The sequence below is a fragment of the Hemicordylus capensis genome, chromosome 5, assembly GCF_027244095.1.
Source record: "Hemicordylus capensis ecotype Gifberg chromosome 5, rHemCap1.1.pri, whole genome shotgun sequence".
Classification (NCBI taxonomy): Eukaryota; Metazoa; Chordata; class Lepidosauria; order Squamata; family Cordylidae; genus Hemicordylus; species Hemicordylus capensis.
In genome coordinates this window covers 258078416-258095541 of record NC_069661.1, presented here as the reverse complement: position 1 = coordinate 258095541, position 17126 = coordinate 258078416, and the positions used below count along the sequence as shown (strand labels likewise).

The 17126-nt window shown below is 51.9% G+C and overlaps 2 protein-coding genes across 2 annotated transcripts; both read left to right on the top strand.

The window, feature by feature from the left end:
* The first annotated feature begins 2231 nt into the window (after positions 1 to 2231).
* On the top strand, positions 2232 to 3191 carry LOC128327469 (olfactory receptor 1019-like). The gene has a single exon (XM_053256265.1). The coding sequence runs from the start codon at positions 2235 to 2237 to the stop codon at positions 3189 to 3191; it is 957 nt and encodes a 318-aa protein (XP_053112240.1). The 5' UTR covers positions 2232 to 2234.
* Positions 3192 to 15919: 12728 nt separating this feature from the next.
* On the top strand, positions 15920 to 16855 carry LOC128327468 (olfactory receptor 5V1-like). The gene has a single exon (XM_053256264.1). The coding sequence runs from the start codon at positions 15920 to 15922 to the stop codon at positions 16853 to 16855; it is 936 nt and encodes a 311-aa protein (XP_053112239.1).
* The last annotated feature ends 271 nt before the right edge of the window (positions 16856 to 17126 follow it).

The window sequence follows — 17126 nt, the reverse complement described above, 5'->3', positions numbered from 1 at the left end:
CGTTCTCCTTCTCTCTCTTATCACCCGAGAACACAAGGCCGATCAGCTAAATGGACTGGTGGGAGATTCAGGAGAGGTGAGAAGAAAGGCTTGCTTATACAATGCAGAATTGCCTTAGGGAACTCACGGCCACACTCTCCCTTTCAAGCAGGACCAAATACATTCATTGAGGAATGGTCTCTCAGTGGTTATTCATCCTTTTGCTCCTCCCCCCCACCCTGGCCAAGAGCCACGCTGCCTGCAGCCTGGCCATTCATCAGGCTGAGCTGTGCAGTTATCCACTCTACCAGATGAATGGCCAACCTGCAGGGAGCATGGCTCTCAGGCGGGCTGGGAGAAAGAGGAGCAACCCAAGCTGATGCTGGGAAGCAGAGGCAGCTGTGCCTCCTTTGATGCCGTTAAGAGGAGCCTCATTAAGAGGAGCCTCTTACTGGCTGAAAGATGTTTTCAGGGGCAAGAGAGAGACCCACACCTTGACTGTGGTGCAGATGCTGGGTGGGATTGACCTCTGCAGATGGACATCTGACTCCAGCTCAGCCTCTGAGCTGAATTGTCCTCTGAGGAGTACTCTCAGTGATGGGGGAAGACTCATCACCGCAGCAAGGACTGAGGGAGGAATTGCCCTCAAAGGAAATGCACCCACCCCCTCCTCTGACCTAGACTCCCCCGTGCCCCCCCTGAACATAATTGGTGCATAATGATTGCCTTGTTTGCTGCCAACATTGATCTGCCTGGCCCACACCAGGTCCAAACAGAGTGCCCGGAGAGCAGATCTTTTTCTCAAGGGAAGCTGCGCTTCACCTCCAGAGGAAAATGGGGGATAGACATCTCCAGCAACACCCAATGAAAGTGGAAGGCCACAGCCAGTTGGTCTGGGGGCAGTCGAAGGCTGCAGCCTTCTTGAAAGTGGCCATGTTGAGCCTTTATAATAATTCCACATGCTTCCAACCAGGCTGATATTGCCCCTCCCACCCATGAGCATTCTGTGGTGACAGAGAGCAGAACAGTGTGGTTTTCTTTCAGTTTTCCTGAAGCGAAGGGGGGGAAGGGGGATAGCTTCAGAAACCCTTAGAGGGTCCCAGAGTTATCAAGCTGGAACATGCAGCACTGGGAGAAGGTGCACTGTTTTCTTCTAGAGAGCCTGAAATCTCTGTTTGGGCTTCGGACTTCCCTTGTTTGAGTCTTGCCATAGGGAAGGGAATTGTTCCCTATTGATCAGTCAGCCCAATGAGCTTTCCTGAGGAGGCAATTCCAAAGGGGGTGGGTGGGTTGACCTTAGTGCAGATTTTATCTTAGTAAGGAAGCAGCTGAACAGGGCTTCCTACAGAGAAATGGAGCTGGTTATCTGATGACACCAGTGAGGAAACCCTGAGCTAAAATGATTAGTCATGTTCATACAACCAAAGAGGGGATGCCAAATGTGTGGTGATGGGAACAGAGTGGGGCCTGCCACTGAGAACCTGTACTCACCCCCACCAAGGGATGACTTTCCCCCCATTTTCATTACTCTAGGGCAGTGGTTCCCAACTTGGGGGCCTCAAGATGTTGATGAACCACAACTCCCATCTGCCCCAGCTACAATTTATTGTGGCTGGGGCTGATGGGAATTGTATTTCAGCAAAATCTGGAGGCCCCCCAGCTGAGGAACCCCAGGTCTACGGTAATGTCCAGCAGTCTAATAAACAGCAAGGCAAGGCAAGGAAAGACAAGACAGCCAGGGCTGCAGGACCATGGAGAGCTCCAAGTGAGAACTTGCTCTGACTTCATGGAATGAGGACTTAAATGCCTCCAAGTTGAAGCTGCCCTTCCCAGGCTCTTCCTCCCTGCTGGAAAAGAGTAAAATGAACACACCTCTGGGTTGGAGTCCTGCATACCTACTCCATCAGCCAAGCCACAAACCAGAGGGGGGAGGGAAGCAAGCCAGCACTCCACCCTGAACCAAGGGCCAGTTGCCAACAGGAGCTGGCAAGCCATGTTTATCCCCAGATATAATCTCCTAGGGTGGGTTTGGCTGCTGTCCCTGATGTCCTGGGTCTCTCTTTGTGGCAGTTCCCGGTCACAAAGATAGGGGGGAAAGATGGGAAATGTCAGGTGTAGTGAGGAGAAAGGCAAGTGCTGGAGATGGTGTTCAGTCCCCACTTCTTTTCACACGAGACATCACAACTCGCTTGAGATGCTTCCATGCCTTCTATTTCTCCATGTTCTTTTCTGCACAGATCACCTCTGTGGGCCACATGGATGTCAGCAATGAGACATGGGTGGCAGAGTTCATCTTCCTGGGTTTCTCGGGGGTTCCACATGGCCAAATCTATCTCTTCTTGGTGTTCCTAGCCATCTACATGGTTACTGTCATTGGGAACTCTGTGATCTTCACCCTGATCCAACTGGATTCCCATCTTCACAGCCCCATGTATTTTTTCCTCAGCCATCTGTCCTGCCTAGACATCTGCTACTCCTCCGTCACTGTCCCGAAGATCCTGGTGAACTTCTTGCGCCAGCGGCATGCCATTTCTTACCACCAGTGCATGGCACAGATGTTCTTCTTGATGACCTTTGCGGGCTCAGAGTGTGCACTCTTGGCCATCATGGCCTACGATCGCTACGCGGCCATCTGCCAACCGCTGCACTATAGCCAACTCATGAGCAGCCAGGTGCGTGTCCCTCTGGCCATGGCTTCGTGGATCTGGGGCCTTCTGGACTCTGCCCTCCACACCGCCCTGGCCACCAACTTGTCCTTCTGTGGAGCCAACCAGATTCACCACATCTTCTGCGATGTCCCGCCGCTCCTGAAAATCGCTTGCAGTGACACTTACATCAACGAGGTGGCCCTTCATGCCGCAAGTGTTTTCGTGGGTGTGAGCCCATTCATGCTTGTGCTCATCTCATACATCTACATCCTGGCCGCCATCTTGCGCATCAACTCCAACACTGGTAGGCATAAGGCCTTTTCCACCTGTGCCTCCCACCTGATTGTGGTCATCCTCTACTTTGGGATGGCCAACCTGAACTACAACCGTCCCAGCTCCGGCTACTCCTTGGAGATGGACACCCTGGTCTCCACCCTGTATTGCATCATCACCCCCATGCTGAACCCCCTCATCTACAGCCTCCGCAACAAGGAGGTGAAGGGAGCCCTGTGGAAGGTGCTGGGGGTGGGGGTGAAGAAATACACTTCGCCAGTCAGGCAGTGACAGGTAAGCTTAGCGGGAGGGCTCCTCTGCTCGGACCCCCGCCCTAGTGATGAGGAGGCTAAGGAAGACTGCAGCCCCTTGGCCTTCTTGGGGAGAGTAGCTTCACTGCACATGCGCAGAGAGGCACATCTCCTGTAGGTCTGCCCTCATCCCAGCCCACAAACATTCATTCAGAAAGCAAGCCAGGGAACTGCAGAGACAGATGAAGGCCCACAATTCAAATCAGAGACTGTGGCTTGCTCCATTTATTAGTACTGAAGAGTTGTATTAATATATATTTTTTTCTGTAACAGCCCCCACTGTTACAGAGGCAGCCCCTTGATGGATTGATTTATGGCTTCCTATTAGCCAAAAGGCTTGTTTTGAGCATGAAAGATAAACAATAGCCGTACGACCATGACCACTTCAGTCCACAGCCTCCTGGTGAGCCCCTCGTGCCTTCTAGATCCATGCATGACAGTGTTTCATTCTAGATCATAAAAGGAATGGACATTCTTCTCAGCATTAGCCAGAAGCCTGCCTCCGAGGCTCTGCCTGGTTTCCTTGCAACAAGAGGAGGACTTCAGCTCACTTCTGGCTACAACGAGTTGCAGTCCAAGAGCCCCCCGTGCATCTGGTGCCTGGGCTCTGTGCACGCTCATGTTCCCAGCACCTCCTGCCTTCTTCAGCCTCCTACATAAGGACAGAAGGACAGCCCTGATGGATCAGGCCCAAGACCTGATCTCGTCCAGTACCCTGATTTACACAGTGGCCCACCAGATGCCTCCAAGAGGCCCACAGTCAAGAGCTGAGGGCATGATGCCCTCTCTCCTGAGGCTGCTCCCCTGCTGGGGGCAGAGCCACCATTGGGCGAACGGGTTCAAAGAACCCGGGCCGCCACTCTCAGGGTCTGTGCCTCGTGCCCTGCTGTCAGACATGGGTGTGTGTGTGCTATTTCGCTCCCAAACAGGACTGAAATCGGCCCACACTTCGTTGGCAGAACAGCTGGACTGACTCTCCCTGCCTTTTAAAGGCACGGAGAGCTGCTCCTGGTGTCTGGGAGAACACCCCCCCCCCCGTTTGATGTCAGAGAGGAGTGTGTGGCTAGCTGGCCCCCTGCATCTGTACATCAGACACAGGGGGCAGGGCCAGTGAGCCATGGCAGCTGAACACAAGCCACCGCCAGTCTCTCTCCGCCACTGTCCCCTGCAACTGGACTCAGAGGCATCTCACTCTGTTCCCACAGAGAAAGAAGCCTCTAAGGATGCAGAGGAATCTTTATATTCCTATAGAGGCATTTCCTGGGTTCCCAACTCTTCTCCAGCAGCACCCAGCTTCTCCTCCTGCCCCTGGCCGTGGGATCCTTCCTCCCGCTCCCGCCTCTGTGTTCCTTCCTCCCGCTGTCCTTTCCTTTCCCAGGGCGTGAGCTCCTGTCCCTTCTGGGCCTCTGCCTCCCAGACACTCTCCTGCACTTGCACACTCCAGCCAGTCTCCGAAAGGTGGCCCTTGGCTTATGGCAGGCAAGCATTGATCGTGCAGACATTTGTTATGGGCCGCTTGAGAGAGCAAGGCTGTTCCGGATATAGGGTTTGTTTGGTAGAGGTTGAAAGAGGAAGGTGGTTTATTTTGAATGTATATTGTGTCAATCTTTTTTCTTTATATATAGATATGATGTACTTCTGAAGAAGATCTTCTAAACTGGTGAGATAACCTAGGATGCCTGTAAAGGGATTTATATTTGTGAAGAATGAAGACATGTTTTGGCATCTCCGGCTTCAAAGTACTTTGCATGTTTTGTACTCCAGCTGTGAAGGTTTGATCGTCAACTTTTTGTACATTCAAATTCCTCTCTTGTACTATTGCATTTGTTGTACTTTGCTCGTTCTATTCATGGTCTGTGACCAGTTGTATATGATACATGCTCATAGACATTCTTCTTGTGCATGTTCAATATATCTTGACCTTGCTTAAGGTGGTTTCACGGATCTTAATCCCAAGGGAGCAGAAGCACCCCACAAATGTTTCCTTTGCCCTAAAAGGAATTTGTTCCAGGGAGCTAAGTGCCCAGCAACCTGTGCAGTTGATCATCCTTCTGCAGAGGTCTGGTGTGTGGCTGTGTCAATCTGCCTGTTTCCATTTGCTGAACTTAATTGGGGCTGGGGGTCTCTTCTCGGGGTGCTTCTGCTAGCGGAGCTGACTGGGTGACGGAGCGAAGGCGTCTTGAGTGGTGTTTCCCTGGTGCCAAAACACCCTCCTCAGGGTTGCGGCTGGCCTGGAGCCTCCTCTGTTGGGTCCGGGGTGAGAGGGTGGCCCTTTTTGCCCAACGGCGTGTCTCGTCCCTGTTTGACTACTGCTCTTGTTGGGTGCAGCTGTTTGGTCACCTGCTTTTAAGAAAAAACATGCTTTTCTGCTGCGAATGTATGATTTGCTTATTTCTGTACTGTCTCAACTTTGCTAGCAGCCTCGTAAATTCTTTGCATGAAACGGCAGGGCAGGAAAACTTCGGAGAAACAAAGAAGGGCTGCCCACTGGAGCTGCACAAGGTCTGCTGCATATCCCACAGGAGGCTGCTGCTTCTGCTGGGCCTCTTTCCTCATTACCAGAACATCCTCACAGGGGAGTCAGGATTTCTTTCTCCTCTTGCCCCTCCTTGTTTCCAGGAAGCCGCAGAAGTCAAGCACCCCTAAAGGCCCTCCTGGGCATAAATGCCTCCCCTTCACCCAGTCTGTTTTTATCCTCATATCATATGGGGGGCTGGGCCAGGCTCACTCTGGAGTTGGAGTGGCAGGGAGGTCGGTTGCCTTCAAGACATTCGAAGTAAGATCTGCTCCTGATGTTCAAAGGCTAGTGGAGAGGGTAGTGTCAGATCTTGTCTTGTATTCACAAAGAATAGCTCCAGGCAGACACAGAGCTCTTAACCAAGCACTTTCATTGAACAACAAACTCACGAACACAGGAACACGGGAAGCTGCCGTATACAGAGTCGGACCATTGGTCCATCTAGCTCAGTATTGTCTTCACAGACTGGCAGTGGCTTCTCCAAGGTTGGAGGCAGGAGTCTCTCTCAGCTCTATCTTGGAGATGCTTCCCGGGAGGGAACTTGGAACCCTGGTGCTCTTCCCAGAGCACCACCACCCAGGAAGTGACCATCTTAGTGCTCACACATCAAGTCTCCCATTCAAATGCAAACCAGGGTGGACCCTGCTGAGCAAAGGAGACAATTCATGCTTGCTACCACAAGATCAGCTATCCTCCCTTAGGAGGAGTAAAGATAGCAGATATAATCGCTTGGCCGGTTCAATGTGAAATCTATCTGCAGATTCACTACACAATTCACATATATCTAATGGGTTGGAGCAGGAATTCTCTGGAATCTGTTTCTCCCTTCCTGAGAGGCTGGCAGAGAGGCGGGCTGCTAGAAACTCTGCTGGCTTCCACAGGAGGGAGGGGCCCAGCTGGGCGTCAGAGGAGGACAAACCAGAGTGGAACCGGCAGCATCCTGACTGGCGAAACAGGTCCAAAAGAGCCTTGCGCAGCAGCAGGGTTGATGACGAATTGTTTAAGCCAGGCCTACAAATAAGTATATAAAAGTATGTATCAAAGTATAATTCAGGAAAGTTTGGTTCATATCCCTAATGGAGTATAGAGCCAGCAGGTTGCTCAGAGTTGAGAAGCCTCTTGGTAACAGAGGCCAAAGTCAAGAGCGGGAGGCCCCCTCTCAAGAACGTGGGTTGAGAAGCCCACCAGAGATAGCAGGTGCCAGGAGTGGTCAAACACAGGCCATTAGCTGAATTCCTCCGTCAGCAGAAAGAGGGTCTTGCTGGTACAAAGAGATCCTACAGGGATTAAAGTCGTCATAAAAGCCAGGTAGTAACTCATCTTCTCAGGCTCTAGATGACACCTCTGGAATATGTAAGTTTAATAACTAATAACGTGTATTAATTGCTTTGTTGATATGCTTGTATGTTTGAGACCTATAAAAACGAGCCCCCTGTATGGCTTGGGCGTGAAGTATCAGCCAGATGCTCTCTGATGATACTCGTGCCTTTCATGACATGAAATAAAAGCTTTTTTGAGCAACGCACCCTTGTTGTTTGACTCCATTCAGTTAGACAGCAAGTATATCGGCGAGAATTGAGCCTAATCCTCTTTGGTTCTGGCAAGATGCCCCATTCCCTATCCATGATAGGAGGATGAAAGCCAGTGGCTGAATCAAACAGGAAGGCTAGATTCTAGAGGTTTTCCCCCCGCAACAGGGTCAGGCCCAGAGCACTCTCAGAGCAGACACATGTTCAAGGGCTCAAGGGGAGCAGCCATGGCTCCAGGACCCCTTGCAATGCCATATATGACCCGGGGGGCTCAGCCCTCACCTCTGCAGATGAACCTCCAGCAACAGCAGCAACAACAGAAGGGATCCTGGAGGGTTTCTCCTGGGTCTTGCCGTGGTGCAGCCTTTGGGAAAAATGTCTTGGGGAGCCACAGAAAGCCGCCCCCCTGCCACTGCTCTTGCATAGGTTCCACTTCTCAAGGTGGAAAGGGCTTTGCAAATTTCCACAGGGGCTCCCTGGAGCCTGGGATCATCACCTGTGCCTGACAGAGGCTCTCTCCGTCCCAGCCCTGCTGCCAGAGCCCCTAACTGGAGAGGGGCTTGCTGCTGGGGCTTGCATCCGGGGCCACAGCATGCCAAGTGGGGACTCTGTCATGGCATGGTGACCCCTCCGGCTGCATGAGGCTCTCCCCCAACACACACTCCGAATGGCAGCCATCACGGTGCTGGGCATCTTGCCGCTCACCCCACCCTTGAGGAGAGAGCCTGCCTCTGGCCTGTCCTGTGGACTAATGGTCAGAGGCAGCTCCAAGGCAGGGGGGAGGTTTTGGGAGGGGGCCAGGCTAGGTCTCACAGGGCAGGGAGCAGGAGGCAGCAGCCAAGAGCCCCCAGCAAGCCTGCGGGTAGGAGGCTGACCTTCTCACTGGACCAGCTCTGTCATCCTTTGGCTACTCTGGAGGAGGCTTCCCTTCTGGCTGGAATGCTTGGGAGTCACAGTGATGCTGGAGCAGAAGTGCTTTCCCTCTCGACCTCCTCCTCCCTCCAGCTGCAGGTTCAAGCCCTGCTGTGGGCTGCAGGCCCAAGTTCGGGTCTTCCAGGTGCTAGAAGGAGCCCAGCTCTCTTGCAGAGCGCTGTACCAAAGGGCCTCCCAGAAGGTGCGTTTTGTTCTTCATGAGGGGGTTGAGGGACACTTTCAATATGGGGGGGACACCCAAGGAGGCAACTCTCAGATGCTGCTGAAGAAACCAGTGTGCTTCATTTGAAAAAGCACGGCTAACGCTTCCTCAGAGGCCACCATTCCTTCTTTGCCTGCTGAGGAGGAGCTCCCTTGCCTTGTGGGAGAGCACCAAGGTTGGGTGGCAAATACCAGCTGCTGGGAAGCACTGGGGCTGGGGGCATGGCCTTCCTGCCCTACTAGTAGATGCCCAGGAGGGCTGCTGTGGGAAGCGGGAAGCTGGCCGAGGTGCACCCACGCTGGCCTGATCCAGGGTCTGGCTTCTTCATAGGGGCATCCACTTTGGGCCGTTGCCTCCAGTGCGAAGTCTGAGGACGCAAGCAAAATCCTCAGGACCAGGACGTGGCAGCATGATGGTGACACACTCTTCCTCTGTGAGTGGTCAGAATTTTAAGGGGTGGCTCTACCGGCCTGAGTTTCCTTTGGAGGAGAGAGTGCTAGAGGCATAGGGTTCCTTGGCCACACCTGCTTCAATTAAATTCATTGATTGGTTGCAAGTATTTATCTCCCACTGCTCCAGTACAGTACTGCTGGGGGCAGCTCACAAAGACAATAAAACAGATAATCTCTGTATATAAAGACTTAATGACCCATAAAATAATAATAATACATAACACAACACATTCAAAACTTATATAAAATTTGAAGTTAAAACAATCAATAAAATTCAACTAAGAAACTTCAACTAAAACCAACTAAAAAGCTTGGCTGAAGAGGCAAGCCTTTAGTTTTTTCCTAAAAGCCAACAGGGATGCAGCCGCTCTAATCTCAGCAGGAAGTGAGTTCCACAGCTCTGGGGCAACGGCAGAGAAGGCTCACCTCCTCTGGTGGCACCCTCCAATGACCCTCCCCTGATGATCTTAATAGGTGGCAGGATTCGTAATGAAGAATGGAGCACTGGTTACTCACCGTGAAGGCTGCTTCTTGCTGTGGGGTCCAAGGGCGCCTCACATGTGGGTTATGCGACCCACGTGACTCCAAGGCAGGACTAGCTAATTAGAGTAGCTTTTAAGGCTGGGAGGAGCAAACCCTCCTCAGTTCTTTTAGTACAAGAGGCGAAAAGTACATTGATGAAGCAGGAAAACCTGGTAAAGACTAGGTAAAATAAGTCAAAAAACAAACCAGCAACCACTAAAAGAGTGTGTGTGTGTGTGTGTGTGTGTGTGTGTGTGTGTGACAGAAAACATACATCAGTCCCCAGACAGTAGGTGCCGGTAAGAGAAGGGCAGGTTGAGACACCCTTGGACTCCGCAGCAAAGAAGAGCCTTCACGGTGAGTAACCAATGCTCTGTTCTCTGCGCAGGGGGTCCAAGGGCATATCATATGTGGGAATATTCCACAGCCTGAAGTCCAACCAGGGAGGGCACCAGCAACTATTGTGCAGGGAGTACCTGCTGGAGGACCCTCCTCCTGAATGCTGCCTGGGCAAACCCAAAGACATCTAGTTTATAGTGCCTAATAAACGTAGAGGGCACTTGCCAAGTTGCTGCTCTGCAAATGTCCTGGACAGGTGCATTTGTAGAAAAGGCCGCTGGTGTGGCCGCTGCCCTCGTGGAGTGGGCAAACACTTTGGATGGGTGCCCTGAGGTTTTGTGACTTGTAAGCTAGAGTTATACACGCCTTCAGCCACCTAGCTATAGTGGCAGGTGTGACAGGCTGTCCCATAGATCATGGTAAGAACGAGACGAAAAGGGACTCGGAGGTTCTAATGTGTTTAGTTAGCTTGATGTAAGCTTTAAGGCACCTATGGACATCAAGCTTATGCCAAGCCTTTTCCACCGGGTGAAACAGATTTGGGCAAAAAGAGGACAAAATAACATCCTGAGACATGTGGAAGGGGGAAGCTACTTTTGGTCAAAAAAATGGGGTCTGGGATCAGCTTCACAGAGTCCTCTGAAAAAATACAAAGGCTTTTATGTACAGAGAGGGCCCTGAGTTCAGACACTCTGCGTGCAGAAGTAATGGCCACGAGGAATGCCAGTTTGAAGTATGCGTAGCAGAACTGAGGGCAATGGCTCAAAGGGCGGGCCCTGGAGAGCCTTGAGAACAGTATGTAATCTCCAGGTAGGGAAACGATGGACCACCGGAGGAGAGTAGCATCCTTCAGGAAACGTTTTAGATGAGGATGGTGACACATGGTGCCTTTCGAGGTTTCTGAAATTAGGTCCACTAAGGAGGCGGCTTGAGTATTAGCGGAGAGCCCCTTGTCTCGTCCATCTTTCAGGAACTGTAATAGGTGAGTCATGGAGGCAGAACCCTTGGGAACCCTGTGGCATGCCGACCATTGCAGGAAGGTTCTCCATGTAGACTGGTATATCCTATTGGTGGATGGCCGTCTAGACGCTAGCATTGTGTTGAGACACTAGCCTGTTGTCTTAGGAGTCACTGTTCAGTTTCCAGGTGGCTAACCTTAACCAGCCTGGATCTGGGTGCTGGACAGGCCCTTGTTGCAGGAGATCTGGTGTGGCGGGAAGCAGCAGATGGGGTTCCATGGCTAGGTTGGTGATCTTTGCGAACCATGGCCTCCGTGGCCAAAACTGGGCCACCAGGATGAGTTGTGCTCGCAGAAGCTTGACCCTGCGCAAAACATGTGCTAGAAGGGGGTGGGAGGGAATGCATAAAGCAGGCCCTCCAGCCATGGTAAAGATAGAGCATCCACCACTTCCGCCTGTTGGCAGGGAAACCTCGTGAAGAAGCAAGGCAGTTGCACGTTCAGTGGAGTCGCAAACAGGTCCACCATCGGGAGGCTGAAACATTCCATGATGTGGATGAAAACTTCCGGTTGAATACGCCATTCCCTTGGAAGGAGGTCTGAGTGGCTCAGCTAGTCTGCTATAGTGTTCAGGTTGCCGTGTACATGATGTGCCATCAAGGGCACCACACTGTGTTCCACCCAGTGGAATTGAAGCGTTGTTTCTGCCTGCAGGGACTTGGACCTGGTTCCCCCTTGGCGGTTCACGTGAGCCTTTGCCATGGTATTGTCCGTGCGAATGAACACGTGGCAGTGAAGGATCATGGTCTCGAATTTGCTGAGGGCCAGGTGAATGGCTCTGAGTTCCTGCCAGTTTATATTGTGCTGATGTTCTTGTGGCGACCACTTGCCCTGGATGGACCGGTGTTGGCAGTGAGCTCCCCGGCCCCTCTTGCTGGTGTCCGTGGTAATGATGATCCAGGAATTCCTTTCCCACTGACAAGCGTGGAGCATAGAGAGTGGAGAACCCTTCGTGGCAGGGAGACACGTCTGTTGGACCTCACTGCGATGTCCGCATGAAAGGGCAGCAGGAACCACTGGAGGGGTCTCAGATGGAAGAGCCCCCAAGGGACTGACTGTAGTCTCGCCACCATCAGGCCCAGGCGCCTGGAAAGGTACATGAGAGGCAAGAGACCCAAGCCCAGTACCTTGTGTACCTCTAACTCCAGAGTGCATTTGCGGTCCCATGGTAGGAACAGCTTGTCTTGTTGAGTGTCTATTAGCACCCCAAGATGAAGGATCTGGTGTGTCAGGTGGAGTTGACTCTTTGCTTCTTTTATCAGAAACCCATGACAACTGAACATGTGGGTGGTGGTCTGCAGGTCTTTCTGGGCTGTCTGATGTGACTTCGACTGGATGAGGAGATAATCCAGATACCCCAAAATCCACACGCCCTGTAGTCTGAGGTGTGCTATCACAAGAACCAGGACCTTCGTGAAGATGCGCAGAGCCGAGGAGCGGCTGAAGGGGAGCGCTTTGTATTGGTAGTGAACCCCTGCATACAGAAAACGGAGGAGGTGGTGACTGACGTGGTGGATAGGTATATGTAAGGAGGCCTCCTTGAGGTCTATGGACATGAGGAGGTCCGGATGATGTAGGGCCTCTGCGATGGATCTCAGCGATTCCATGCGGAAGGTGCGCTTGCGCATGAAGTGGTTCAGATGTTTTAAATCCAGCACCACCCATAGTGAACAGTCCTTTTTTGGCATGGTAAATATTATGGAGTAGACTCCCGTACCCTACTGGTGTTGTGGAACCAGTTCTACGGCTCCTGTTGCCAGAAGGAAACGAATCGCCTCCTGTAGGCCCTGGTGCTTTTGTTTGCAGTGGGATGAGGGAGTGGGTAAAAATCTGTGAGGCAGCTGGCTGCTCAACTCTATGGAGTAGCCCTCTTTTATGGTGGAGAGTACTCATAGGTCTGAAGTGATGGCCTCCCAAGTGCGCCAATGAGAGGAGAGGCGACCACCTAGGGGCACCTCTCCCGCCCCGTCACGCTTGCTGCTTGGAGTGCTTGGCCTGGGCTGTGAAGGAGGCCCCAAAGCCTGCCTAGACACCCTAGCTCTACCCCAGTAGGGACGTTGGGATCTTGATCCCCTGTCTCTTCACCCGAAGGGGGACCGAAAGGAGTGAAAAGGTTGAAAGGACTGCCTTCCTTGAAAGCAGTCCTGCCTTTCTGGATCAAACAAACCAGTCAATAACACCTGTCTGACTGTGTAAACAAGAAATAATAATAAGAAGAAGTGGTGCCAGATCCGCCGCCTGGAAAAACCTAAGGGGTGCCCCTGATGAGTCTGGTTCTTGGGCATCAGACCATTCGCCCTCAGACCTATATTGGTCCAGTTCCTCTTGATCCAATACCTGTAGGTCAGTTGGTGAGTGGGGATCTCCACATAGAGGGCCAAGCAGAATGGAGCTAGGAGGGGGCCGTTGGGGGGCCTCCTGTGAGGGTCCAGTGGCTAAGTTCCCTGTACCACTATGAGGTGTAACCCTGGGGCTTGGGGACCCATGTTCAGAGATATCAGAGGCATGAAGGCTGAGTTCCCTCTGTCTAGATCTGGACCTGGCCTTTTTAACATGCTTCCTCTTTTTCTTCGCTTTCTTAGGGGCTGGAGTCTCAGAGGGGGAGGAAGCTGCACTGGAAGAGGAGGGGGAAGCCCGCCTGGTCCGCTTTTGCTTTTTGCATTTTAAGGCATCATATCTCTCGAAAGATTTCACCAATAAGTTCTCAGTCCACAACCCCCAGGTAGGGGGCATATCCCCAGGATCGTCCATCAAGGACTGGGTTGCAGGGATATTCTGGGTCAAACTAGATGACCCTGAGGAACCCATGGCCGGTGTGTGTGTGTGTGTGTGTGTGTGTGATAATTGCATAGGCCCAGCCTGGGCCGCGCTCACCACTTCCTTAGGTGCCATTGAGGCCGAACTCCTGGTCACCACCGTGAGGGGTGCTGCTGGTTGTCTTGGAGGTGCAGGGTCTACGGACGTGCTCTCCACATCCGCCCCGGACTTATTTGCTGCTGCCTTTTTCAGGGCCTTTGAGCTTGAGGATGCCATCGCTGGCGGCAGGGAGTCCGCTCGGCCTTCTGCGCACCCCAGGAGGCCGCGATGGGCAAGCGGGGGTTGCAGGTGTGCCGGTGCTGCTGGTGGCCGGCACGAGGGGCCTGGGGAGAGCAGAAGCGGAGGTGCTGCTCGACCTGCTTCTCTGCCCTCAGCAATAGAGGACTGAGGCCGTTGCTGCTCCGGGATGTTGCCGAACAGCTAACGGGCGGTGTCCACATGCTCCGGAGGCCTCCGGCTGGGGAAAAGATGTGCCGGAGAACAAGGGCTCCGAGGCCCAGGGTGAGCTGGCAGGCCAGCTAGCTGAGACCCCCTCAGTACTCACAGGACTACTCGACGGGTGGGGGGGGGGAGGTTTTGTCACACAGGGAAGAGGAGCGGGAAAGGAGGCACAAGCAGAAGGGGAGGAAGCAGCGTGGAGGAGAGAGACTGAGAGAGAACAGCAATGGAAAATGAAAACGAGAGCCCCAGAGCGCGGAGAGAGAGCTGCCTGGAGCCTTGCAGGACTAAATAGAACTGAGGAGGGTTTGCTCCTCCCAGCCTTAAAAGCGACTCTAATTAGCTTCGCCCTGCCTTGGAATCACGTGGGTCGCATAACTCACACGTGAGACGTCCTTGGACCCCTGCAGCAGAGAAAGTATTCTCTTAAATACCTTTAATAATAACCTAAACTCCTTGGATTATTGCAGGCCCTGAAGACCAGGACTGAGGCCAGAAAAACGTTACAGCCTGCAACCAGTTTCCCCAAGGTGGGGTCACCCAAGTACATCTCCAATCACTAAAGCCCCATTCAAAAGCTGACCTGGATCAAGGAATGGATTAGCCAAAAACACAGCAAGAAAGACCCAAATCTTCTTCCAAGTGCTGTAATTTCTCCGCTGCTTTACCCCTTGTGGAATGCCTGACCTCTGTGAACAGAGCCTATCCCTGTTTAATTCATTATGCACTTGAAACACCGCACAAATGTGTAAGTGTGGCTGCACTGAGCAGGGAGTAGGATTAGAAGACCTTCAAGGTTCTTCCCAACTCTAGGATTCTATGATTCTAGAAGTCCTTCTTCACCATACCCAGAACTACCATGTGGAATTAACTGACAGAAGATGTGGTGATAGCACTTAGCTTATTATTAATAACAACTTAACATTATGAACTAAGTTAATATTAATGTGTAGTAGTAGTAGTAGTAGTAGTAGTAGTAGTAGTAGTAGCAGCAGCAGCAGGTAGCTTAGAGGGCTTTTTTGAAAGATTAGACAGATACATGGAGGAGAAGTATTATTTTCCATGGGTTATTAGCTAGGATAGCTGAACCTTTGTGATTTGAGGCAGTTGGGGGGGCAGATTCTGGCACCCAGCAGTAGGGATGGATTTTTGCCTTCCAGTCCATCTTGTGAGCTGCTCAGGGGCATCTGACTGGACATTGCTAGAAGCAGGACCTTTTGTTCTAGAGCGGGACTTCCCATCCTCAGGTCCGCAGATGTCGTTGGACTACAACTCCCATCATCCCCAGCCACAATGGCCAATGGCCATGGGAACTACCCCTGTAGTTCAAAAGCATCTGGAAACCCAAGGTTGAGAACCCCTGGACTAGAACCCCTGGCCGGTTCTGGCCTGGCAGGGATATTCCTGCATTCTTGAACATACGCTAAAGGACGTACGCTAAAGGACAACACAGCTTCATGCTGCAGTGCTGAGCAGAAGCTGATGTCCTCCTTTACCTGTTCTGTGTGTCAGTTCTGATCTGCTCAGATTGCTGACACAGGAGCTGAAGGGAGATCCTTACCCATTTTGGCAAAGGAGGAGATTCTTCTGTGGTCCCGGGAAGCGTGTTCCAGTTTGAGTGCAGTTCAGTAGGAACATCTTCCTGATCGTCTCGTCTTATTCCCAAGCCCCTGGCCTTTGGAAAGATAAGAAAAGCAGAACAAGAGGAGGTCTTCCTTCCCAAGGTGCTGCGGCCTCAGTTTTGAAAGTGGCGGGTGGAGGGGGGCAGAGGGAGGGGCAGGAAGGGGGAGGCCCTGTTCACATTCTACCCGGGTGCTCTGAAGCCTTTGCTTCTTGTCCTGGCCCCGAAAGGTAGAATAACTCATCGCTCCCCCCTTCTGTCCACGGCAGCTGCCCCCAAATGCCATCTTTCTCTCCTCGCAGGTGACTCTTCATCCCCCATGGATGTTGGCAATCAGACACAAGTGACTGAATTCACCTTTCTGGGTTTCTCCGGAATCAGACATGGCCATTTCTACCTATTTGTGGTCTTCTTAGCCATCTACTTGGTCACTGTCTTGGGAAACATCATGATCGTCGTCCTGATCCAGATGGATCCCCGCCTTCACAGCCCCATGTACTTCTTCCTCAGGCATCTGTCCTGCCTGGATATTTGCCACTCCTCTGTCACAGTCCCAAAGATCCTGACAAATCTCCTTCGCCAGCGCCACAGCATCTCCTACCAGCAGTGCCTTGCCCAGGTGTTCTTCCTGATGGCTTTCTCGGGTGCAGAATGCTGGATCTTGGCCATCATGGCATACGACCGCTATGCTGCCATTTGCCAGCCTCTGCACTACTCTTGCCTCATGAGGCCACGGGTGTGCATGCAGCTAGCCATGGCCTCTTGGGTGTGCGGCTTCCTGGATGCTGCGCTTCATACTGCCTTGGCCTCCAGGCTGTCCTTCGGTGGGGCCAGCAAGATCCACCACATCTTTTTTGACCTCCCTCCACTCCTGAGAATCGCCTGCAGTGATACATACATCAATGAAATTATGATCCACATAGCAACCTTCTTCATGGGTATGAGCCCCTTCCTACTTATCACAATCTCATACTTCTACATCTTGTCCTCCATCTTGCGGATCCGGACCAACACCGGCAGGCGCAAAGCCTTCTCCACCTGTGCCTCTCACATGACTGTGGTCCTCATTTATTTTGGAAATGGACTGGTCAACTACAACCAGCCAAGCGCTGGCTATGCCCTAGAGATCGACACCTTGATCTCCACGCTGTACTGCATCATCACCCCCATGCTGAACCCCCTGATCTACAGCTTCCGCAACAAGGAGGTGAAGGGAGCCCTGAGGAAGGTTCTGGAAAGCCAGAGGGAGGCATAAACTTCCTCTCACAAGTGCTGAGGGCAAGGGTGAGGTCCTTCTTATGCTATCTATCTATCTATCCATCCTATTTTTTATACCACCTGATATATATATATATATATATATATATATATATATATATATATATGGGGTGTACAAAATTTAAAATGATATGTAAAAGTCAATACAGATTAAAATACAAGAGACACAATAAAAACAATAGTATAAAACAGTTATTAAAACAATTAAAAACATTAAAATTAATTCTAATTAAAAGCTTGAGAGAACA